The sequence below is a fragment of the Hemitrygon akajei genome, chromosome 1, assembly GCF_048418815.1.
Source record: "Hemitrygon akajei chromosome 1, sHemAka1.3, whole genome shotgun sequence".
NCBI lineage: Eukaryota > Metazoa > Chordata > Chondrichthyes > Myliobatiformes > Dasyatidae > Hemitrygon > Hemitrygon akajei.
This window is the reverse complement of record NC_133124.1, coordinates 68,604,242-68,629,769: the sequence shown is the minus strand read 5'-3', so window position 1 is coordinate 68,629,769 and position 25,528 is coordinate 68,604,242. Positions and strand designations below refer to the sequence as shown.

Here is a 25,528-nt window from a genome sequence, read left to right as displayed (position 1 = left end):
GCCACGCTGACTATTCCTGATTAGGCCTTGACTATCCAAGTGATGATAGACTTGTCTCTTAGAATTCCCTCCAGTAACTTTGCTATAACTGAAGTCTGGCTCACTGGCCTGGAGTTCTGTCGCCTATCCTTGTTACCCTTTTTGAACAATGGAACAGCATCAACCACCTCCAGGCTTCTTGAATGTCACCAGTGGATAAGGTGAATCAGATATCTCTTACAAGGGCCTCAATATTCTCTTCTCTGGCCTCCAACAAGGTACAAGGATGTAACTGATCAGGCCTTGTAGAATTGCCCAGCTTATTGCATTTCCAGGCTGCAAATACCTCCTTCTTTGCAATATGCCTTTTATCTGTGTTTCATTGGCATCCATGATATCTCCCTAGTAAATATTGAGGAGAAATAGACACTAAAAATTCTCACCCATTTTCTGCAGCTCCTAATGGTTCAAATCCTTAGAAAGAAGTGACATAGGATCAGAAGATGTGGAATCCTTATGGGTAGAGTTAAGAAACTGCAAGGGTAAAAAGATCCTGATGGGAGTTGGATACAGGCGCCTGAACAGTAGCCAGTATGTGGAATATAAATTACAATGAGAGATAGAAAAGGCATGTAATAAGGGCATTGTTACCATGGTCATGGAGGATTTCAATATGCAGATAGATTCAGAAAATTATGTTGGTGCTGGAACCCAAGAGAGGAAATTTGTAGAATGCCTACAAGATGGCTTTTTAGAGCAGTTTGTAGTTAAGCCCACTAGGGAAAAGGCAATTCCTGATTGGGTGTTGTGTAATGAACCAGATTTGATTAGGGAGAATAAGGTAAATGAACTCTTAGTAGGCAGTGATCATAACATATTAGAGTTCACGCTGCAGTTTGAGAGGGAAAGGGAGAGGAGCTGGCCCCAGTTGATTGCAAGGGAACACTAGCAGGGATGACAGGAGTACAGCATTGGCTGGAGCTTCTGGGAGCAATTCAGATGGCAAGAATAGATTCATCCCAAAGAGATGTTCTACAGGGTGGATGAGGCAACAATGGCTGACAAGGGAAGTCAAAGACAGTGTAAAAGCAAAAGAACGAGCATATAACATAGCAAAAATTAGTGTGAAGTTAGAGGAATGGAAAGCTTTTAAAAACCAATAAAAGTCATACAATCATAGAAAAGTGTAACACAAAACAGGCCCTTCAACCCATCTCATCCATGCTGAACCATTAAACTGCCTATTGTCATCAACTTGCACAAGGACATAACACACCATTCCCCTACCATCCATGTACCTATCCAAACTTCTGTTAAACTTTGAAATGAAGCTCACGTGCACCACTTGTGCTGGCAGGTTGTACCACACTGTCACAACCCTTTGAGTGAAGAATTTCCTCCTCATGTTCCCCTGAAACTTTTCACTTTTCACCTTAATCCATGACTTCTAGTTGTAGTTGCACCCAGCCTCAGTGGAAAAAGCCTGCTTGCATTAACTCTATCTCCACCCCTCATAATTTTGTTTACCTCTTTCAAATCTTCTCAGTCTTCTATGTTCCAAGGAATTGAGTCCAAACTTATTCAATTTTTCCATATAACTCTGGTCCTGGCAACATTCTGGTAAATTTTCTTTGTACTGTTTGGGATCCGAGTCCATAGAATGCTCAAAGCAGCTGCGCAGGTTGATTCTGTGATTAAGAAGGTGAATGGTGTATTGGCCTTCATCAATTGTAGAATTGAATTTTGGAATCGCGAGGTAATGTTGCAGCAATATAGGACCCTGGTCAGACCCCACTTGGAATACTGTGTTCAGTTCTGGTCACCTCACTAGAGGAAGGATGTGGAAGCCATTGAAAGGGTGCAGAGGAGATTTACAAGGATGTTGCCTGACGGAGGATGAGAGGTGACCTGATAGAGGTGTATAAGATGATGAGAGGCATTGATTGTGTGGATAGTCAGAGGCTTTTTCCCAGGGCTGAAATGGTTGCCACAAGTGGGCACAGATTTAAGGTGCTGGGGAGTAGGTACAGAGGAGATGTCAAGGGTAAGTTTCTTATGCAGAAAGTGGTGAGTGCATGGAATGGGCTGCCAGCAATGGTGGTGGAGGCGGATATGATAGGGTCTTTTAAGAGACTTTTGGATAGGTACATGGAGCTTAGAAAAATAGAGGCCTATGAGTAAGCCTAGTAATTTCTAAGGTAGGGACATGTTGGGTACAACTTTGTGGGCCGAAGGGCCTGTATCGTGCTGTAGGTTTTCTATGTTTCTTTCAATCTTATTGTGACCAAAACTGCATACAATACTCAAAATAAGCCTCACCAATATCTTGTATATATCCAAAACCTACCCTGATTGGTCTTACTGAAGTGCAACAACTTGCATTTGCCTGCATTAAATTATATCTGCCATTTTTCGGTTCATTTTTCCATCTGGTCCAGATTCTGCTGCAAGATCTGATCGTCTTCCTTGCTGTCCACTACACCCCCAATCTTGGTGTCATCTGCAAATTTGCTGATCCAATTAACCGCATTATCATGCAGATCATTGATATAGATGGCAAACAGCAATGGACTCAGCACTGACTCTTGCAGTATTCCACTCGTCACAGCCTCCAGTCAGAGAGGGGATCTGATTGAAACATATAAGATTATTAAGGGATTGGACACACTGGAGGTAGGAAGCATGTTCCCGCTGATGGGCGAGTCCAGAACAAGAGGCCACAGTTTAAGAATGAGGGGTAGGCCATTTAGAACAGAGATGCAGAAAAACATTTTCACCCAGAGAGTGGTGGATATGTGGAGTGCTCTGCCCCAGAAGGCAGTGGAGGCCAAGTCTCTGGATGCATTCAAGAGAGAGTTAGATAGAGCTCTTATAGATAGCAGGGTCAAGGGATATGGGGAGAGGGCAGGAACGGGATACTGATTGTGTATGATCAGCCATGATCACAGTGAATGGTGGTGCTGGCTAGAAGGGCCGAATGGCCTACTCTTGCACCTCCTGTCTATTGTCTATTACCACCACCCTTTGCCTTCTCCCACAAATCCAATGTCTCATCCAATTTACGACCCCATCTTGAATACCGAGTGACTGAACTTTTTTGACCAATCTCCCATGCGGGATCTTTTCAAGTGCCTTGCGAATGTCCGTATAGACAATATCTATAGCCCTGTCTTCATCAGCTTTCCAGGTAACTTCCTTGAAAATCTTGATATGATTTATTAAGACATGATCTACTGTGCACAAAGCATTGCTGACTATCCCTAATCAGTCCATGTCTATCAAATCCTCAAAGATCCATACCTTTGTATACCTTCCAATAATATATAGAGTACATGTCCCACCTTCCTTGGAATAGTGCACAATGATCCAAAATTCTGAAGCCCACTCTCTTACACCAACTCCTTAGCACATGTTTAATTTTGTTAAACATGCGAATCTTCCTATTTCTGGCCACACTAGTACATGGTACATGTAGCAATCCTGATATCACAACCTGGAGGTCTTTCCCTTTAACTTAGCACCTAACTCCCTGAAGTGTGGAACGCAGCTTTAAAAAACCATACTGTAAGCAGAGAAAAGATGAAATATGAAGGCAAGGTAGTCAATAATATAAAAGTGGATCACAAAAGCTTTTACAGATCCATAAAAATTAAAAGAGGCGAGTGAGGATATTGTACTGGAAAATGACACTGGAGAGGTAGTAATGGGGGATAAGGTAATGCCGGACCACTATAATAATTATTTTGCACCAGTCTTCATGGTGGAAGACACTAGCAGTTTGCCAGCAATCCGAGAGTGTCGGTGGGGGTGGGGGGTGGGAGAAGTCAGAGGAGTTGCTGTTACTGAGGAGAAGGTGCTCAGGAAATTTAAAGGTCTGAGATAGATAAATCACCTAACCAGATGGAATATACCCTTGGAGTCAGGAAAATGTTGCTGAGGAAATTGTGGAGGCATTAGTAATAATCTTTCAAGAATGACTAGATTCTGGAATGGTTCCCGAAGATTGAAAAATTGCAAATGTCATTCCATTCTTTAAGAAGGCGGGGGCTTGCCCAGATCAATAGCTAATCCTCTTGTTAGACACACTTTGTGTATATAGGCTCAGTTCAGGAAATGCTATGGTTTCCAGGGGTTTTCCGTTTCCAGCTCTGTCGCACATAATCACCTTTTTTTTACCTACTACGTACGATTCAGCATTCCATATTTGGTATAGGAAGGGCATTAGACATTTTGAAGATCTTTTCATAGATAATCGCTTCGCTTCTTTTCAGCAGCTCTCTGTTAAGTTCAACCTGCCTAATGCTCATTTTTTCAGATATCTCCAAATCCGACACTTTATTGCTCCTTTAATTCCTAACTTTCCTGAAATGCCTGCCAAAAATGCTATGGACCTATTTCTTTCCATTAATCCACTAGGTAAAGGTTTAATATCAATTATCCGAGATAAACTAGCAGCCTTACGACGGGCCCCTGTGGATAAAATTTAAATGGCCTGGGAGCAGGATTTAAATATCTCCTTATCCGAGGAGAGCTGGGACTCAGTTCTCAAATCGGTTAACTCAACCTCTCTTTGTGCTCGCCATTGCCTTTTACAGTTTAAGATTGTTCATAGAGCCCATATGTCTAAATCTAAACTATCTCGATTCTACCCTGGCATTAGTCCGCTCTGTGATAAATGCAAGAGGGGCGTGGCCTCTCTCATCCATATGTACTGGTTCTGTCCTAGTTTGGAGAAGTTCTGGAAAGATGTCTTCACTACATTATCGTGTATTCTGAATCAGCACCTAGAACCAAACCCCTTAATTGCTCTGTTCGGTTTTTGGGGCGAGACAGATTTATGTCTGGGTCCGACCAAATGCCAAATACTATCCTTTGCCTGTCTCCTGGCTAGACGCTTGATCCTCCTTAGATGGAGAGATGTTGCCCCACCCACTCATGCGCAATGGCTTAACGACATTATGGCCTGCTTGGACCTCGAAAAAATTCATTATTCAGTTCTTAATTCGGATCTAAAGTTCCATAAGGTCTGGGGACCTTTTATCGAGTACTTTCATAACCTTCCTCTTGACTAGGGTTTTTTTTTCTTTTTTTTTCTTCTTTTCGGTCCCTTTCTTTCAGCTCCCTTTTTTTTCTGGTAGTAGGCATTATTATCCTCTGTTGCTAAGTGTATTCACAGTTTGGGAGTTTGACTGTCCTGACTTATACTCTCTATATTGTGTTGTGGTCGGTCTGGAGTTGTTTTTTTCTTGTGTTGTGGGGCTTGGGAAGGACACTAAGCTTACTTGTCTTTAATTTAGGTGCTTTTTTGTTAAATTCTCTTCCTTTGTAGCATATTGTTATTGTATGCTTAATTTTGCACTGTATTAATGCTCCTCATTGGGATTTGGGGTTTTTAATTTGTAAAATGTTTTGAAAAACTAATAAAAAAAAATTTAAAAAAAGAAGGCGGGGCTGAAGAAAGGAAATTATAGGCCAATTAGTCTTCAGTGGTTGGGAAGATGTTGGAGTCAATTACAAAGGATGAGGTTTTGGGGTACTTGGAGACACATGATAAAATAGGTCAAAGTCAGCATCGGGGAAAATCTTGCCTGAGAAATCTGTTAGAATTCTTTGAGGAAATAATAGGCGGGATAGACAAAGGAGAGTGAGTGGATATTACTTACGTGTTAACTTAACAAGATAAGGACCCATGGTATTACAGGAAAGATATTAACATGGATAGAAGATTGGTTGACTGGCAGGAGGGAAAGGGGGTCCATTCTGGCTAACAGTTACAAGTGATGTTCTGCAGGGGTTGGTATTGGGACTGATTCTTATCACATTATAAGGATTTGGATGATGGAATTGACAGCTTTATGATAAAGTTTGCAGAAGATATGGAGATAGCTGGAGGGACAGGTAGTGTTGTGGATGCTGGGAGTCTGCGGGAGGAATTGGACAGATTGGGAGAATGGGCAAAGAAGTGGAATATAGTGCAGGGAAGTCATGCACTTTGGTAGAAGGAATATCAATTGCTCAGAGGACAGGAAATGTATGTTCCTGTTAGAAGGAAGGACATGGATGGAAACATTAGAGAACCTTGGATGTCCAGAGGGATGATGAATTTATTCAAGAAGAAAAAGGCAAAGAATGTAAAGCTTTGGAAATTAGGGTCAAAGGAAGCACATGTGGATTATAAAGAAGCCAAAAAAAAAAGTGGGGAATCAGGAAAGCATAGAGGGGCCATGAAAATTCTTTGACAAGTGGGATTAAGGTGACTCCCAAGGCATTCTATACAAGAGCAAGAGGGTAACTAGGGAGTGGGTAGGAGAATTCAAGGATGAAGAGGGGAACAGTTGCTTGAATGTGAGTGAGGGACTCAATGAATACTTTGCTTTGGTACTTACGATAGAAAAGGATATGGAGGACCAGGAGATCAGTGCTGAGTGTGTAAATACTTTAGGGTGTTTAGAGGTCAAGAAGGAGGAAGGGTTGGGCCTCCTAATGAGTATTAAGGTGGATGTCCCCAGGGACTGATGGATTTACCCCAGGTTATTGAAGGAGGCAAGAGACGAGATGGCTGTGGATATTGTTAATATGGATTTTAGTAAGACGCTCGACAAAGTCCCTCATGGGAGGCTAATCCCGAAGATTAAGATGAATGGAATCCATGGTGAACTGGCTGTTTGGATTCACAACCGGCTTGCACATAGACAACAGAGGTGTTGGTTGAAGAGACTGACTCAAGCTGGATGTCTGTATTTAGTGGTTTTCTGCATGGATCTGTGCTGAAACCTCTACTGTTTGTGACGTATATAAATACCATGGATGAAAATGTAGATGAGTAGTTTGTAAGTTTGCAGTTGAGACCAAGATTGGTGGAATTGTGGATAGTGCAGAAGACAGGGAAAGGAATACAGTGTGATTTAGATCTGTTGCAAATATAGGCAGAGAAATGGCGAATGAAATTTAACCCCAATAAATATGAGGTGTTGCACCTCGGTAGGACGAACTGGAAGGAGAAAGTATACTGTTAAGGGCAAGATCCTTAACAATTTTGCTGAGCAGAGAGACCTTGGGCTTGAAGTTTATAGCTCCATGAAAGTGGCTACACAGGTCGATAGGGTGGTTAAGATAGCTTATGGAATGCTTGCTTTTAATAGTTGTGGCATTGAATTCAAATGTGAAGAGGTTATGTTGCAACTTTATAAAACTCTGGTTAGGTCACACCTGGAGTATTGCATACAATTCTGGTTGCTCCACTATAAGAAGGATATTGAGGCTTTGGAGAAGGTGCAGGAGTTTTACCAGGATGCTGCCTGGTTTAGAGGTCATGTGCTATCATGAGAGGCTGGATAAACTTGGGTTGTTTTCTTTGGAGCAGTGGAGACTGAGAGGAGAACTGATAGACGTCGAAAGGATTATGAGAGGCATAGATAAAGTAGACAGGGAGTGTATTTTCCCAGGGTAGAAATGCCTATTACCAGAGATTGAAGGTGAGAGGGGGATGTGAGGCGTAAGTTTTTTACTCAGAGTATTACATGTCTGGAATGGTGGTAGGATCCAAATCATTAGAGGCCTTTAAGAGATCTTTAGATTGGCACATGGATGCAAGGAAGATGGAGGGATATGGACATTATATAGGTAGGAGGGATTAGTTTTTGGGGGTTCTTGATTTACTTTTTGAAGGTTCAGCATGACATTGTGGGCTGAAGGACCTGGTCCTGTGCTGTATTGTTTTATGTTCTAAGTTTAAATAACGTAGCCAGTGTTGTCTGGTTTAATACAGCTCCATTATTTTACACTGCACCTCTTGAGCATCAGCCTGGTGCTGTGGCCCAGCAGTCTGTGCTCCATCGACAGTGCTGTTTGTTTGCAAAGCTGGCCCTTTAACTTCAGACTGATTATTGCTTGCCATTTACATTAACAACTGAAAACTGGCTCCCAATTATGACAAGAAGCTGAACAAAGAATATAGGTTGGAAGTTTAACTTACTCAGAAACAACTCTTTGATCTTGATGTGTCAGCTGCTTTGTTAGAAAGCTGACCCTTTCAAAAAGGCCCCCCACCAGCCTTGGAAATTGAATATCCATCACACTGTTCCTTTGCCTCAGTTCCAGAGTCAGTCCTTTGACCCCAGCTAGATCCTGCGTAATGCCCTCAAAGTTGGCTCTGGTCCAGTTTAGGGCTTCAACCTGTGGACCTGATTTATCTTTCTCTGTAACTATATTCAAACTCATAGACACAAAGTACTCTCCAGCTGTCTCTTCAGGTACCTGACCTGCCTCCTCTGCTAAGAGTGATCCAGTAATGCTCCTTTCTTAGGAGGTGCCCCTATTGTATGGAAATCCTTCTGTTCTCACAGCACGTGCAATTTCTCGACACATCTGCTCCACAAGTTCCTGCTGACTATTGGAGTTCTATAATATTGCCCTACTGAGGTGACCCTTCATATTTATAATTCTGCACAAATGCTGTCCTGAGATGAAACCGAGAGAGTGTACCCTCCCAAGGACTGACTCTCACTGGGGCAAAACTGGTCTTTCTCTCACTCATATACGCACACAGATTCTCACTGGGGGACTGGGCCCCTCACCTGAGGAGAATGGGTCACTCTCTCTCTCACACACACACTCACGTGGGGTGGGGGGAATGGGCTTCTCTCCCTCTCACACACACCCTCACTGACGGCTGTGTACCACGCACAGTCTCTCAGATGGACTGTCCCAGGGAGAGTTCTGTGCTCCCTTTCTCCCCTTCCCCATCACATAGCACATTGTTGTGGGGACGCTATTTTGACCATGTACCCATCTTCACCCCGGGAACACTGTGAGGCCTGTCCCCATCACCCCAGAGTACGTACAGGTTGCTTGCTGAGGACTGACCGTAAGTTGCTGTGCTCAGTCTCCACGGAGCCACTCGCTGTGCCTGTCCTGCCTGGTACAGAGCTGGTCCAAAGTGCACGGGCTGGCTCATACCTGAAACTTGTTTTCCTCTGCCTTGTTGTCGAGTGTTGGGGGTGAACGACCACGGGAGTGGTGACCTGTCCGAGGATGATGTTGTAATTGGGGATGGGCCTGATGAGTAAACCTCCAACAGTTCTCCCGCACACTCCCAACCCGTACAGTCTCCCACCCTCCTCTCACAGATCTCTCACCCACTCCCTTGGATCTTCACACTTTCCCAACCAGCCTCATATAACAACTTCCTCATCATCCAGGGAAGTGAATCACAGAGAGAAAGTGGCCATACTGGCAGCACAGGTGGGGAGATCTGATGCAGAAAGGGGCGCTGACACTGACCGCTGTCACACTGCAGCTCGGGCAAGAGGAGTCAGTAAAGAATCTGAAGCCCCAGGGAGATGGGGAGGCTGGGGGTCTCTTTGACAGCAGAGTCAGAGGGGACAATGACAGTGTCTATGACAATGAGGACCTGACACCAGCAGATGTCAGGCAAGGTCTGGCACTTCTGTTCCAACTCCAAAGGTCTTGCTCCCTCTACTCTGGGACTGCGCCGGGTTCTCTCGCACGTGAAGGGCCCACGTTGGCCAACCCTGACCAGCATCCTGAGGTATTAGCAGCTAGAACTGTGGCCACAGTGAGGATTATACCTCGGACTGATATCCTCAGTGTGACAGGCTTATAATGTCTCTCCTGCGGAATGATGGCTCTCCCCTTTGGAGTGTCTAATCTCTCCTCCAGAGTGACGATGTACCCTTGCGCCTCATAGGACCTTTCTCCAACATCTTCAGTTTCTGGGTTGGACCAACCTCCTACCTGCTGCCGAACATCTGCACCCGACCAGTGGTCACTCCTCATTCCAGCCCCCAGTCAGTATCCACTCCCAACCGGACCTAATGGACTAACATCAACCGCAGGCTCCAGCTCCTCCCGGGAATGATTCCTCACCCCATTCTGACTTCTGAACCCTCAGCCAAGATTATTCTTAAGACTGGTGACTCAAAGGTTGTATCCTCAGCCTCCTACTCTAGTCTCTTTACACTCATAACTGCAAGGCCAGGTTCTACTCTAATTGCATCTACAAGTTTGTAGATGAAATTACCAATCCAACATGTAGATGCTACAGGGAAGAAAGCTCACCAATGCCTCTACTTCCTCAGGAAATTAAAGGAATTCAGTAGTCCGTCTTGATTCTCGTCAATTTTTATCAAAGCACCTTAGAGAGCATCCTGTCTGGATGGATCGTGGCTTGTTATGGCAACTTCTGGGCATGTCATTACAAGAAAGTGCAGAGAGTTGTAGACATAGCAAGTCATAGAAACCGGCCTCGCCTCCATGGACTCTGTCTACACCTCGCTGCCTCAATAAAGCAGACAGCTCAATCAGAGTCCCCAGCGACACCAGACATTCTACTTTCTCCCCAGTCCCACTGGGCTGAAGATACAAAAGCCTGAGTTTATATTACCTCTTCTCTAGGTCTGACGTTTGACCCAGGAATGAACCCTCTCCTAGGACTGAATCCTGGCCATATACTGAGCCCTGAATTCTCCCTATAGGATGGATCTCTGTCCTCTGACCCTGTGTAACCTCCTCTCTTCCTGCCTCCAGACTAGAGTCCCAGGTCATGGCTGATATCTCCACCATTCTGCAGCGGCTGCAGAGACCCCTGGTCCTGACGCCTCCGGCCTACAGCCCCATGTCGATTGGCTGCCCTCAGCCACCCGATGGGTGTCAGGGCTCACCGACAGCTACAGAGTCACTCATTCAGGTGGGTCACTCTGCGAAGTTCTGGTGTGGGACCTCCCAACCACCACTAAGGAAACTGGATTGGTGTGAATGATGGGGAATGTCAGTCTCATTCTCCCTGTAACTGTGTGAGTTTCCACCAGGTGCTCCAGCTTTCTCTCATATCCCAGAGACATGTGGGCTGGTGTATTTGTTATCTGATTTACCCCTCGGGTGGAATCTGGGGGAGCGAGGGAAAAGGTCTGTACATTTGTCTGTTAGGTCTGAACTGAGATTGTGAATGAGGGCCTCAGTGTGTACTTGGCATCGGTATTCACCAATGGGTAAAAGTAAGATGAGGCACGGGGACGTTAATATTCTAGGCATGTTAATGATAAGGAGGAGGAGTCATACACTGTTCTGGAAAACATTACGGTGAATAACTCCAGAACCCGAAGAGATTTATTCCAAGATACTGAGGGACAGGATTAGTTTAGAAAAGCAGCTGTTGATGAGTCAGCAAGGCCAGACAGAGAACAGGGAGGTGTGCTGGAACTGTGTACAATACCACAGCTAGAGCATTGGGGACAATTCTGGTCTCCACATTCCCGAAGAGATACGATTGCACTAGAGATGGTGCAGAGGGGATTTACAGGATGCTGCAGGACTGGAAAACTGTAGATGACGAGGCTTTGGCAAGGCTTAGATGTATAAAATGATGAGGTGGGTGAGATGGAGTCAATTTGAAGGATCTCTTTCACTCAGCAAAGGTCACAATCCAGGGATTGTGGGATTTATCCAGTGGGATAAAATGGTTCTTCTTGCATGAGAGATGCATAAAACCTGATGAACATCTAGTCATAGAGTTACACAGCACAGGAAGAGGCTCCTTGGCCCAACTGGTTCATGCCAATCAATGCTAAGGCAAGCCAGTCCCATTTGCCTTGTTTGGTCCATAACTTTCTAACTCTTTCCCATTTGTGTACCTGTCCAGCTGTCTTTTCAAAGCTGTTATTGTACCTGCCTCAACCACTTCCTCTGGCAGTTTATTCTACATACACCATCCTTTATGCTTAAATAAAATAGGCTGCCTCAACTTCATGTTAAATCTCTCCCTTCTCACCTTAAACTTATGACCTCTAGTTCTTGAGTTGCCTACCCTGGGAAAAGAAATCTGTGCATTCACCCTATCTATGCCTTTCATGATTTTATACACCTCTACAAGATCACCTCTAGCTCTCCTGTGCTCCATGAATTAAAGACCCAACCCATTCAACCTCTCCCTAAAACTCAGTCCCACCTGACAACATCCTTGTAGACCCTCCTTGCAAGTTTTCCAGGTTTATGACATCTTTCCTACAGTAGGGGGAATGAAATTGAATATAGCATTCCAAATATGGCCTCACCAACATTTTAGATAATGGCAACAAAACATGCAATGATTATACTCAATACTGTGACTGATGAGGGCCAGCGAGCCAAAAGAATTCTTCATCATCCTTTCATGAAACCACATACTAGTACTCCAAGGCTCCAAGGTCCTTCTATTCTACAACACTCCCTAGGGAATTGCCTTTCACTGTGAAAGCCCTACTCTCATTTGTCTCCCTAAAATGTAAGACGTTGCTGTGATCTGAATTCAACTCTATTTGCTATCCGCAGCCCACTGACCCAGCTGATCAAGATCCACCTGTAATTTGTAATAAACTTCTTCATTGTTTAAGACACCAGTTATCTCAGTATCATTTCCAAACTTGCTAACCATGCCCTATATATTCTTCCAAATTGTTGCTATAGAAACAAGCAACAATGGGCCAACACCACTCCTGGGAACAACACTAATTACAGGCCTCTAGTCCAAGAACCAACCTTCCACTATCATCATCTGCTCCCCACCATCAAGTCAACCATGTATCCAGTTAGCCAACTCTTCCAGAGTTGCATGAGATCAAACTTTTCACAGCAGCCTACCATGTGGAAACTTATCAAAGGCCTTACTGAAGTTCATATAGACCATGTCTACTGCCTTACCCTGAAATTTCAAAGTTCAAATAAATTTGCTATTGAAGTTTAGATATGTTATCATATACTATCTTGAGATTAATTTTGTTGCAAGAATTTGCAGGAAAAAAAGATATACAATAACATTTTATGAAAAAATATATGTAAACAAAGACTGACAAACAACTAGCATGGAGCCTAATGGTTGTAGGGAACTAACTGTTCCTGAACTTGGTGGTATAGGACCTAAGGCTTCTATAGCTCCTACCCAATGGCAGTTGTGAGAAGATGTCGTGGCCTGGATGGTGGGGGTCTTTGATGTTTTTGGTTACTTCTTCAAAAACTCAGGCAAATTGGTGTCACATGATATTCCATACACAAAGCCATGCTGACTACCTCTGATCAACCCCTGTATTTCCAAATGCTGGTAATGATGTGTGAAGTGCTGGAACACTGGAGGGTGGGTAATGCGTGGGTAATGAAGGATAAGACATACATCATGTACATCTGGAAGGACAGATGTCAATTAGGGAAAGTCAGCATGGCTTTGTGCTTGGGAGTTTATGTCTCACAAATTTGAGTTTTTTGAAGTAACCAAGAAAGTCAATGAGGGCAGGGTAGTAGACACAGTACATGTAGCCTTCAAGGAGGCTTCAATTATATTCCCATGCACTGACCTACCAATATCTCTTAGTAATCTATTTCTTTCCTCTTTCCCAGCTGATGCTGTGCTGTTCACACATGTGTATCTTCACTCCCTTCCTCCAAGTCAGTGATATTTATAGTGAGCAGTTCCAGCCCCAGCACTAGTCCTCATGCTAGCCAAAGCTCACAGGTCACCATTACCCCTTCACATTGCCTCCTGCCTGAGGCTAGCCCTCTAGCCATGCGCCAACACAGCCATTAGCCTATATCCTCACCTTGTGGTGGCAGCTGGTCAAAAACCTTTGCAACTCCAGATACGAAGAAATTGGAAGTGATGGATGTGGGTTAAATTGTAACATTTAAGGGAAGTTTGGATAAGTACATGGATGAGAGACATATGGAGGGCTATAGTCCGAGTACAGGTAAATGTGACCGGCAGAAAACCAGAACAACAGGGACTAGATGGGCTGAACAGCCTGTTTCTGTGCTGTGGTGCTCAATGGCTTTATGTACTGGGTCCCTTCACCCACTCTGATGGAAACTCTCCTCCATCCCTCCGGGCGTGACTTCCCCTTCACAAACGTATCTCTTCCTTACCTTTTTCTCTCCATTCCTCCCTTATACATTGATTGTGGTATTTCCAGCAATGGATGTGGGAGAGATTAGCCGGTAACTACATGCTGTTGTTGAATCCTGGTGCCATGTGGAGAGTTTGCAGGATTCTTTCAATGATCATTGGGGTTGTTTGGAAGATTTAACCAATACATCCATTCCCTCTGTACTTTTTCACTTGGCCCAGTGGGGTGCAGGTACCTGGGCTGGGGACTCCCACACTTCCAGGGATTGTGACAGGGCCGTCAGATGGGGTTACACCCTTCAGCCCATCTCTGCTGTCCTGACCCCTGCTCTCTGTGTTCCAGGGCGATGCGGGGCAGAATTTGGGCCCTTTCTGTGACGGAGATCCGTGGGGGAGCCACAAGTTGGATGGGTGTGGCCCCCATCCCATGCAGCGTGAAGGGACAGGAGGCTGGGCACAGACTGATCAAGACTCAGGACACCCTGGACGTCGGCAATCAATGCCCGAGCAGCGGGCCGTCCCCTGGAACGTTCTGGAGCCCCGTAGGTTTACCTCCAACCCCGGCAGCTAATGGGATGTGGATGGGGAGAAGGGGGTGGCCAGTGATGGGTGATGTCTATTGGCAGATGAGTGTTCCAGGGAGTTCCAACTGAGATGACAGTAGAAAAGATTGTGCGGTAAATTAACAACTTGGTGGCCTCTCATCTGAAGGCTGAGGAAACATTCCCTTTACTGTTGAATTGGAGATGAAATCACCGACTGCTGATGAGCTTTGGAAGATGATTTAATTCTGTGTTTCAATACGAATAAATCCTGAGGTTTCAACCTCACCACTGATGGAGCAGAAACTGTTGGCACTCAGCAGATTAACCAGTCGTGCAGAGTTCACGGTGTAATGGTTAATGGAGGGTGTGTGTGGGAGTTATGGTTTGCTTTAGGGTGTTGGGGTGTGAGGGGAACCTGTGAAGGGTTGACTGTATTACATGTGCTGGGAATGGGTGTAATGGTTAATATCTAACTGTGGACGGGTAATTGTGGATGTTAGAGGGTGCTTGGGCAATGTATTTGTGCAGTGTGTTGCGAGGTTGGTAAGATCTGTGGAGAAGTGGCTGTATCAGAGTGTTGGTACAGGGCATTGGGTTAGGTTTTTGAGGTTTGATCGGACCCGTGCAGGGGTGATTGTGTGTGGATCTGTGTGAAGGTGTTAGTGCAGGGTGGTGTGGCAGGGTATTGGGGGAAGTTGTTGGGAGTTGGTAGAGGGAGGGTTTAGTAAGACCTGTGGTTATTGATTACACTCACAACCCTGCCAGGCCATGGGCAGTGCTCCTCAGACTGGTAGGTGGGTACCATTGTACGTGAAGGGACGAGTGACCGGACACTGGTGACTGGTAATCTCTGTCCACCTCTTGACATTTACCCCGGACCCATCTGGCCGAACAATAACCACGTCCGGTGAAGCCACTGATGGGTCCTCCTGGAAGAAGTTGAAGGGGCGGAGGAGAAATCCCACAGCATTTCCTGGAGTGCTGGTGTTAGGAATGTCTTCTGCATGGGGAATATGTAGGAAGCCGACTGTTACCCAGGCAACCAGATCCTGAAACAAGCAGAAGTGGAGACTCCATCAGTAATCCTGGGAGAGACTGGGGACAGGGTGGTGAACCTTCTGGAAAACACTCAGGGTGGGAGCTATCACACCTCAAGTATTGTGCATTCTGCCCCCCACTGGAGTCAGTTCTGTGTCCTCCAATCCTCATTCTTGGGTCTGTCCTTTGTCTCACCACATTAACCTGGTGTGTCTCTCCTGTTTTCAGTGGATATCTCCTTTCCCCATTACTGGAGCTCCCTCTTCCCCTCCTCCTACCATTATAGAACAATACCACACGGTACAGGCCCTTCAGCCCATGATGTTGTGCTGACTTTTTAACCTACTGAGATCAATCTAACCCTTCCACATGGCCCTCCATTTTTTTCATCCATGTGCCTATCTGCTGTCATCCTCCTTCACTCCAAAGAGAAAAGTCCAGCTCACTCAACCTATCCTCATGCCTTCTTAACCAACATATCAACTTGCATGGCAACTTTGAGAGAACTATGAACATTCACCCCAAGATCCCTCTGTTCCTCTGTACTGCAAAGAATTCTGCCATTAACCTTGTACTCTGTCTTCAACTTTGACCTTTCAAAGCGAAATACTTCACACTTCTCTGAATTGAACTCCATTTGTAGCTGCAGCTGTACACCAATGTACTGTTGTAACCTACAACAACCTTTCACACTATCCAAAACACCACTAACCTTTGTGTCATGTGCAAAAATACTAACCCTCTCCCCCTCACTTCTTGTTTCTAAAATTCACAAAGAGCAGGGTGTCCCAGAACAAATTCCTGTGGAACATCCACTGGTTGCAGATCTCCAGGTAGAATGTAGTCCCTCAACTACCACCCTCTGCCTTCTGTGGGAAGGCCAATCCTGAATCCATACAGCCAAGTTTCCCTGGATCCCATGCCTCCTGACTTTCCAAATGAGCCTACTATAGGGAAACGTCAAACGGCTCAGTAAAATCCACATATGCCACATCTGCTGCTCTGCCTTTGTTTTGTCAATTTGTTTTGTTACTTCCTTGAAGAATTCAGACAGGCTCCTGAGGCACGACCTGTCCCTCACAAAGACATGCTGACTAATGCTAATCAGACTATGCTTCTTTAAAAGATCATAAATCCTGCCTCTGAGAATCTGCTCCAATCTATCAGCAACAATCATTGGTCTAAGTTCCCAGGGTTATCCTGATTACTTTTCTTCAATGAAGAGTTAACATTTACCACCCTCCAGTCTTCTTGTACAACTCCTGTGGCCAGTGAGAATGCAAAGATCATCAGCAAAGAGAGAGCAATCTCTTCTCCTGCTTCCTGTAGTAACCTGGGGTATATCCCATCAAGCCCCATGGAACTTTTTCAAAAGTTTCAGCGTATCATCTCTCTTAACATCGATATGTTCCAGCATATCAGCCTGTCTTTTGGTGACCCCACATTAGCCAAGGCCCTCTCACTGGTGAATACTGAAACAAAGTACACTTTAAGGCCTCCCCCACCTCCTCTAATTACAGGCACATCTCCTCTTTTATCCCTGGTTGGACCTACCATCACCCTCATCAAACAGTGGGGACATTATGAGGAGACATTCCCCTTTCCCTCCTCACTTCCAGCCCTGGATGCTTACCTGGTTGGTGATGTTCTCGTTGTTGTGAATGAACGTCTCGAAGTTGACATTGGGATCCCAGGGGTCGTTCTGCAGGTAGAGGCTACTGCTGCAACATTCGTTCTCCTGGAATTTAGTGACAGCCAAGTGATACCTGGAACAGGGAGGCCATCACTGGAGCAGAGAGCAAGGGTGCGTGGGGAGCTTCTCATAGGGCGAGGGAGAGGAGCAGTGGGAGGAGAGGGATGATAAGAGGGTGAGGAGCTCATATGCGAGAAAAGGAGGGAGAGTGAGAGAAGGAGAGAGGAAGTGGAGGGAGGAAGATTAATTATTTACGGTGTGAGAGGACGAGGGAAGGAGAGGAAGTGAGAGAGGGTGATGGGGAGAAGAGGGAAGTGAGAGGGAGGTGGGGAGGACAAGAGACAGGAGGTGACAGAGAGCAAGGGAGGGGGAGGAGGTAATGGGGAAGGGAGGTGGGAGGGAGGGTGAAGGGGAATGGAGAGCGAGGCAGGTGGAGGAGGTGAAGGAGGCAGAGGGAGAAGATAAGGGAGGGTGAGGGAAGGGGAAGGCGAGAGGGGGCAGCTGAGAGTGTCTACGGGGAAGGGGGAGACAGGGAGGGTGGGGTAGAAGGGGAGGGGCAGTGGGGAGTGAGGGCTCACGAGAATGGGTAGGGGAAGGGTTGAGGGGGAGGGAGTGTGGATGAGTGGGGAGGGGGTGGAGAGCATGGTAAGCAGCTTAGAGGAGTGGGCGGGTGATGAGGGGAGGGAGTGGGTGGACGAGATGGGGGTAGGGGAGGGAGGCAGGGAAGGAGGAGGCCTGGCGAGGGAGAGCAGTTGGGAGGGGGAATGATGGAAGAGGAGGGTAGAGGAGTGGGGGGAGGAGAGAAAGAGAGAGAGGGAAGGAGACTGAGAGAGTGGTGGGGAGAGACTGAAGAGGAAGTATTCACATGGGATGAGGGAGGGAAATGGAAGCAAACAAGATACGAGAGAGAGAAGGGGGTATGGCAGGAGGAGGGAAAGGAACATAATGTCTGAGAGATGGAGGGAGAGAGAGTTTGAATAGGGTGAGGAGAGAAATGGATGCTGTGACAGAGAGAGGGAGAGAGGGTGATATGAGGTGGGGTACCATGTTCCAGAAGGTGAGATCACATGGGATGCAGGTGAGCAGCCAGTTCAATACAGAGCTGCCTTGGTGGTTGTGGTCAGAGAGTATGGTGGAGGGTTGTTGTTCACTCTGGACCAGGAGTGCATCACAAGGACTGGTGCTGGCTCCACAGTTTTCACATATATTAACAATTTTGGTGAGAATGTAGGTAGCATGGTCAGTAAGTTTGTGGATTGCATAGAAAACTGGCAAAGGTTATGGTGGTTTATACAGTAGATAACAAATAGGAGAAATTCTGCAGATGCTGGAAATCCAAAGCAACACACACAAGATACTCGAGGAACTCAGCAGGTCAGGCAGCAACTATGGAGATTAATAAACAGTCGATGTTTTGGTGTGAGACCCTTCTTCAGAACTGGAAAGGAAGGGGGAAGATGCCAGAATAAAAAGGTTGGGGGTGGGGAAGGAGGATTGCTTGATCAGTTGCAGAAATGGAGGAGGAAATGGAAGAGGGAGTTTATTCCAGGCATGTGTGAGGTGTTGCACTTTGGAAGATCAAGTGTAAGTGGACAGTACACTGTTAATGGCAGGACCCCTATTAGTGTTGATGTACAGAGGGATCTTGGGGTCCAAGTCCATAGCTCCTTGAAAGTGTTAATACGGTGTTAAAGAAGACATAAGGGAGACTTGCCTTATTAGTTGAGGCACAGGAGTTCCAGAGTTGGGAAGTTATTTTGTAGCATTATAAAACTCCAGTTAGACTGCATCTGGAGTATTCAGCTCTGGTTGTCTCCTTACAGGAAGGCTGTGGAGATGGTGCAGAAGAGGCTTACCAGGATGCTACCTAGACTAGAGCGTATGAGCTACAACACGAAGTTGGACAAACTTGGGTTGTTTTCTACGGAGCAGCGGAGACTGAGGGGAGATCCGATAGAGGTTTATAAAATTATGTGAGGCAGAGATAGAGCAGACAGCCAATATTCTTCTCCGCAGGGTAGAAGTGTCGAAAAGAAGAGGGCATGTATTTATGGTGAGAGGGGTAAGTTCGAAGTAAATGCTGGGGGCAAGATTTTTATTTTTAAAAACAGTGTAATGAGTGCCTAGGATGTGATGCATGGGGTGGTGGTAGATGCAAATATAATACAGGCTCTTGGATAGGCACATAAATGTGCAGGGAATGGAGGCATATTGACGTTGTGTGGGTAGAAGTCATTAGGTATCATTAGCTTTAATATTTTGGCACAACATTATGGGCTGAAGGACTGTACTATTCTATGTGATACAACATGAGAAAAGGTCCTTTGGCCCACCAGGTTCATGCTGACCAAGGTTCCCATCTGATCTAGTCCCATTTGTCTGCATTTTCTGAACCTTTCCTGTCTATTTACATGTCCAAGTATCTTTTAAATGAACTTTGCTCGTTCCACAGCCCCACCACCGTCTGGGTGAAGAATATGCTCTCAGGTGCTTTTTTAGATCTTTTACCTCTCACTATTTTGTGTGCCCTCGAGTTATTGATCAGTCTTGACTTGGTGAGCAGAAGGGTGTGTTCCTTGACACCACACCCACACTCTGAGCTCGACTGGAGGGTCTTCCCATTGATCTCAGGTTTATGAAGTGTCTGATGCCACACCTGGAATTTGCTCCTGATTGGACAGTGACCTTACCTTGCCCAGGTAATTGCCTTCTCCTCCTCCCAGTCGCGAGGCAGGACACGGTCAGCCTGGGAGTTGATCTGGATGCGATAAGCCCGTGGGTGCTGCCACTTGTTCAGCTGTGTAGGGTTGTAGAAGACCAGATACCTGGGCAGCGGTTTGCGGAAAGCAAAGGCAGCTGACCGCTCACGTGCCCTCTGTACCCGGTCCAGTCGAGGCTGAACAATGTGGGCTCCTGGACTCCAAGGGTTGCTGATGTTCTCCAGCTTCAGCTCCAACGTTTCAAAACTGTTGTGGGTTCCTGTGGACCACAAGACCATAGAACATCGGAGTAGAATTAGGCCATTCAACTCAGAGTCTACTCTGCCAATTCATCATTTATTATCCCTCTCATTCTCTTGCCTCATTTCCATAAGCTTTGCCTCCTTAATAATCAAGAACCTAGCAAGCTCAGCTTTAAATATATCCAATGACTTGTCCTGCATAGCCTTGAATTCCACAGATTTACCACCCTCTAGCTAAAGAAATTCCTCCACTGTTCCAAGGAGATGCCCTTGTATTTTGAGGCTGTGCCCTCTGGTCCTATACTCTTCCCACTATAGGGAACATCCTCTCCACATACATTCTCAGCTTTACAACATTGCTTTGATATTCTAGTCCTCTCAAAATGAATGCTAACACAGCATTTGACTTTCTTACCACCGATATTGCACAAGGAGTCCCAAGTCCCTTTGCATCTCTGATATCTTAATATTCTCCCCTCTTTATTCCTTCTACTAAAACGTACAGTATGACGAAACACTTCCCTACAATGTACTTCATCTGAAACTTCACCTATTCTCATAATCTGTCTCAGACCTTCTGTAGACTTCCTGCCTCTCCATCTATCCTTGTTTCATCCGTAAACCTGGCCAGAAAGTCATCAATTTCATCATCCAAGTCATTGAGATATAATATGAAAAGAAGCAGGAAGCTTTTTCATCATGTTCCTCCAAATATACCCAAACCTCATCCTTAAAAAGGAACTTCAAAGTCTTTCCAAACACTGAGGTCAGGCTAACTAGGCTATAATTTATTATTAGGCTAGGCTACAACTTACAGTTCCCCGGTCCCATCCGCTTCATTTTCACCATGGATGTCCAATCCTTATACACTTCAATTCCCCATCTAGAAGGCCTCAAAGCCCTCCGCTACTTTCTTGACAATAGTCCTCACCAGTTCCCCAACACCACCACACTCCTCCAGTTGGCGGAACTGGTACTCACACTTAATAACTTCTCTTTCGGCTCTTCCCATTTTCTTCAGACCAAGGGTGTAGGTATGGGCACTCGCATGGGCCCCAACTACACCTGCCTCTTTGTGGGTTACGTGGAACAGTCTATGCTCCAAATCTATACTGGTACTGCTCCCCAACTTTTCCTTCGCTACATTGATGATTACATTGGTGCTGCTTCCTGCACCCATGCTGAGCTCGTCAATTTCATTGACTTTGCCTCCAACATTCACCCAGCCCTCAAATTCACTTGGTCCATCTCGGACACTTCTCTCCCCTTTCTCGATCTCTCGGTCTCCATCTCTGGAGACAGACTGTCCACTGACATCTGCTATAAACCCACTGACTCCCATAACTACCTCGATTATACCTCTTCCCACCCTGTCAAATGTAAAAATGCTATTTCTTATTCTCAGTTCCTCTGTCTCCGCCGCATCTGCTCCCAGGATGAGGCTTTCCGTTCCAGGACATCTCAAATATCCTGTTTCTTTAAGAATCGTGGTTTCCCTTCTGCCGTCATCAATGATGCCCTCACCCGTATCTCCTCTATTTCCCGCACTTCGGCCCTCACCCCATCCTCCCGTCACCACAACAGGGACCGTGTTCCCCTTGTCCTCACCTAACACTCCACCAGCCTCCGGATCCAGCATATTATCCTCCGCAACTTCCGCCACCTTCAACAGGACCCCACCACTAAGGACATCTTTCCCTCTCTACCCCTCTCTGCTTTCGGCAGGGATCGTTCCCTCTGCGACTCCCTGGTCCACACGTTCCTCCCCATGGATCTCCCACCTGGTTCTTATCCCTGCAAGCGTAAGTGCTACACCTGTCCCTACACCTCCTCTCTTACCACCATTCAGGGCCCCAAACAGTCCTTCCAGGTGAGGCAACACTTCACTTGTGAGTCTGTTGGGGTCATCTATTGCATCCGGTGCTCCCGATGCGGTCTCCTCTGCATTGGCGAGACCCAACACAGATTGGGGGACCGCTTCGTCAAGCACCTCCGCTCCGTCCGCCACAACAGACAGGATCTCCCGGTTGCCACCCACTTCAACTCTGCTTCACATTCCCATTCGGATATATACATACATGGCCTCCTCTACTGCCATGATGAGGCCAAACTCAGGTTGGAGGAACAACACCTCATATACTGTCTGGATAGCCCCCAGTCCCTTGGCATGAACATCGAATTCTCCAACGTCCGGTGATTCCCTCCCTCTCCCTTCCACCATCCCACTTTCACTCTGCCTCCTCTTCTAGCTGCCTATCACCTCTCTAATGATTCTGCCTTCTTCTACTACCCATAGTGCTTTCCCCTTTCATTCCTTCTTCACCTCTCTGGCCTATCCCCTCCCTGCTTCCCCTCCCCCAGCCCTTGATCTTTCCTCTGATTGGTTTTTCACCCTCCCCCCACCTTCTTTATAGGGCCCCTGTCCCCTCCTTCTTCAGTCCTGACGAAGGGTCTCGGCCCAAAATGTTGACTGCTCATTTCAACGGATGCTGCCCGACCTGCTGAGTTCATCCAGCTTGTTTGTAAGTCTATAATTGCCTCTCTCCCTTCTTAAAGAGTGGAGTGACATTTGAAATTTTCCAGCCTTCTGGAACCATTTCAGTATCTGATTATTCTTGAAAGATCAATACTCATACCTCCACAATCTTTTCAGCTTCCTCTTTTAGAACTTTGGGGTGGAGTCCAGGTGACTTATCTATCTTCAGACTTCTCAGATTTCCCAAACCTTCTCCTCAGTAATAGCAACTGCACTCACTTGTATTCCATGACAGTCTAAATTCTGGCATACTGTTGATGTCTTCCATTGTAGAAGACCGATGAAAAATACTGATTAATTTCATCCACCATTTCTTTGTCCCACATTACTCTCTCTGTAGCATCATTTTCCAGTGGTCCGATCTCCACTCTTGCCTCTCTTTTACTCTTATATATCTGAAAAAAACTTCTGGTGTCCTCTTATATTATTGACTAGCCTACCTTTATATTTCATTTTATCTCTTGTTATGGTTTTTTTAAGTTGCCTTCTGTTGGTTTTTAAAAGCCCCTCAAATTCTCTAACTTCCCACTAATTTTTGCCATATTTTATGCCCTCTTTTTTGCTTCTGTGCTGTCATTGACTTCCCTTATCAGTCACAGTTGCCTTACCATCCCTGAAGAATACTTCTTCATCTTTGGGATGTATCAATCATGCAGCTTCTGAATTGCTCCCAGAGATTCCGGCTATTGCTGTATATTGGAATACTGATACATTTGAGAATCTTTTCCCTCTCAAACTGCAGTGTGAATTTATAATATTATGATGACTGATTCCTAAAGGTTCCTTTACATTAAGATCCTTAATCAAATCAGATTCATTACACAACACCCAATCCAGAATTGCCCGTACCCTGGTGGGACCAACCACAAGCTGCTCTAAAAAGCCATCTTATAGATATTCTACAAATTCCCTCTCTTGGGATCCAGTGCCAACCTGATTTACCAAATCTTACAGCATATAATGAAATCACCCTAACTATCGTAACATTGCCCTTATTACATCATTTTTCTGTCTCCTGTTGTAAATTATATGCCACATCCCGGCTACTGTTTGGAAGCCTGTATGTAACTCAAATCAGGGGCTTTTTATCCTTGCAGTTTCTTAACTTTTCCAAAAAGGATTCTACGTCTTCTGATCCATGTCACCTTTTTAAGGATTTGATTAATTTTTTTTTACCAACAGAGCCTTCTCCAGCCCCTCTGCCTACCAGTTTGTCCTATTGATACAATGTACTTTTGGACGTTAAGCTCCCAACCAGGGTTGTGATGGGCTCACTAAAACAGACACAGTACCCTAATGCCTTTCAAAGCCCCAAAATACCTCAAACCTCCAACAGCCTGCGAACAGCACAGTAAGATCCAAATGAGTGTGCAGGGTGGCAGGGGCAGTGCCCAGAGAGCATCACACTGCAGGAGTGGAGGGACTGAGGGAGAGTCACACTGTGGGAGTGGCGGGACTGAGGGAGAGTCACACTGTGGGAGTGGCGGGACTGGGGGAGAGTCACACTGCGGGAGTGGAGGTACTGAGGGAGAGTCACACTGCGGGAGTGGAGGGACTGGGGGAGAGTCACACTGTGGGAGGGGTGGTACTGAGTGAGAGTCACACTGCGGGAGTGGAGGGACTGGGGGAGAGTCACACTGCGGGAGTGGAGGTACTGAGGGAGAGTCACACTGCGGGAGTGGAGGGACTGGGGGAGAGTCTCACTGCGGGAGTGGAGGGACTGGGGGAGAGTCACACTGCGGGAGTGGAGGGACTGGGGGAGAGTCACACTGCGGGAGTGGAGGGACTGGGGGAGAGACACACTGTGTGAGTGGCGGAACTGAGGGAGAGACACTGTGGGAGGGGTGGTACTGAGGGAGAGTCACACTGTGGGAGGGGTGGTACTGAGGAAGAGTCACACTGTGGGAGGGGTGTTATTTGGAAATTGTTGCTTCCACTCCTGGATCAGTAAACTGCTGGGCTCGTCGTCATGGTGTGTGGGGTATCCATAGACAATCACTGGTCACAGGTGCTGGGACAGGCTCCTCCCAGGGGAGGTGTCTATCACCAGCTCGTCCCCACTGACTCAGTTCCAGTTCCAAGTACCAGTTAATTTCAGCACCTATAGTTCCTGGACCCAGTGCGAATGAGCGGAGACCACAGTGCTCAGGGCTCATGGACCGGTGGGCTCTGGGCTGGAGGAGGGGTAAACTCAGGAAGTGAACTGTATGGGAGAATGTGTAGGGTTGGGGGCTTAGGGGCAGTTGAGGCATTATTGGTGTGGGGATTGTTTGGGAGTGCAGTGGACAGAGACATATTAAAGACAGGGAGGACGGGAGCTAGTGCTGACTGGTGTGGGAAAGGGGGTTGTATGGGGAGGGGAGGGTTTGTGAGTGAGGGATGTGTGGGAGGGTGTGGGGAAAGAGTTTGTGGGAAAGGTGTGGGTGTGAAAAGATTGTCTGGGGTGATGAGTGTGGGGACGATAGGTTCTGAGCATGGAGAGTGTCTGTGAGTGATCAGTACAGTGAGGTTTATGGGTGAGGGGAGGGTCTGGGGGTGACTGGTGCAGGGAGGTCTGAGTAACCGGTGTGGCGAGGGTGCAGTGTGTCTGGGGGTGGCCGGTGTGGGAAAGGAGTTGTGGTTGGAAGTAGTGTAATGCCCTGGATCACATCTTTACTGTTACGCTGTAGATATTTCATTTAGCAGCTCTGTAAGAGCAGTCTGTTCTGCTGTCAGCCTGTTTGGGTTATTGTTGAAGATAAGGGATGATGAGGAATGTGTGCCGTCCAATTAGGATGCCGGAACTGGGGGAGGTTTTTTTGGTGAGGAGCACTGAGGTTGGTCTTGGAGTTCTTGGTTCGGCAGGAGATGAAGAGAGAAGCTGGTCATCGGATACAACCCCGTGGGA

General features: G+C 46.3%; 2 protein-coding genes and 1 long non-coding RNA gene across 4 annotated transcripts in view; 1 reads left to right on the top strand and 2 right to left on the bottom strand.

Annotated features, from left to right (window-relative positions):
* Positions 1 to 8,964, bottom strand: part of LOC140727502 (diamine oxidase [copper-containing]-like) — a 28,903-nt gene extending 19,939 nt beyond the window's left edge. Inside the window, exon 1 of one of the 2 annotated variants that reach the window (XM_073044876.1) lies at positions 8,845 to 8,964. The gene's annotated coding sequence lies outside the window, so the exon portion shown is untranslated. Of the gene's footprint in view, positions 1 to 1,506; positions 1,615 to 8,844 lie in introns of those variants that run through there. The other variant, XM_073044886.1, reaches the window with a different exon arrangement.
* Positions 8,965 to 10,529: 1,565 nt separating this feature from the next.
* On the top strand, positions 10,530 to 14,715 carry LOC140727523 (uncharacterized). Its single transcript, XR_012098875.1, has 2 exons — positions 10,530 to 10,687; positions 14,211 to 14,715. It is a non-coding gene; the product is annotated as an uncharacterized lncRNA (long non-coding RNA).
* Positions 14,634 to 25,528, bottom strand: part of LOC140727505 (diamine oxidase [copper-containing]-like) — a 31,667-nt gene continuing 20,772 nt past the window's right edge. Inside the window, exons 3-5 of the mRNA XM_073044895.1 lie at positions 19,834 to 20,122; positions 17,084 to 17,216; positions 14,634 to 15,461 (exon numbers count right to left, since the gene is read on the bottom strand). Of these exons, the coding sequence (XP_072900996.1) occupies positions 15,195 to 15,461; positions 17,084 to 17,216; positions 19,834 to 20,122 (689 nt within the window). The 3' untranslated portion in view covers positions 14,634 to 15,194. The remainder of the gene's footprint in view (positions 15,462 to 17,083; positions 17,217 to 19,833; positions 20,123 to 25,528) is intronic.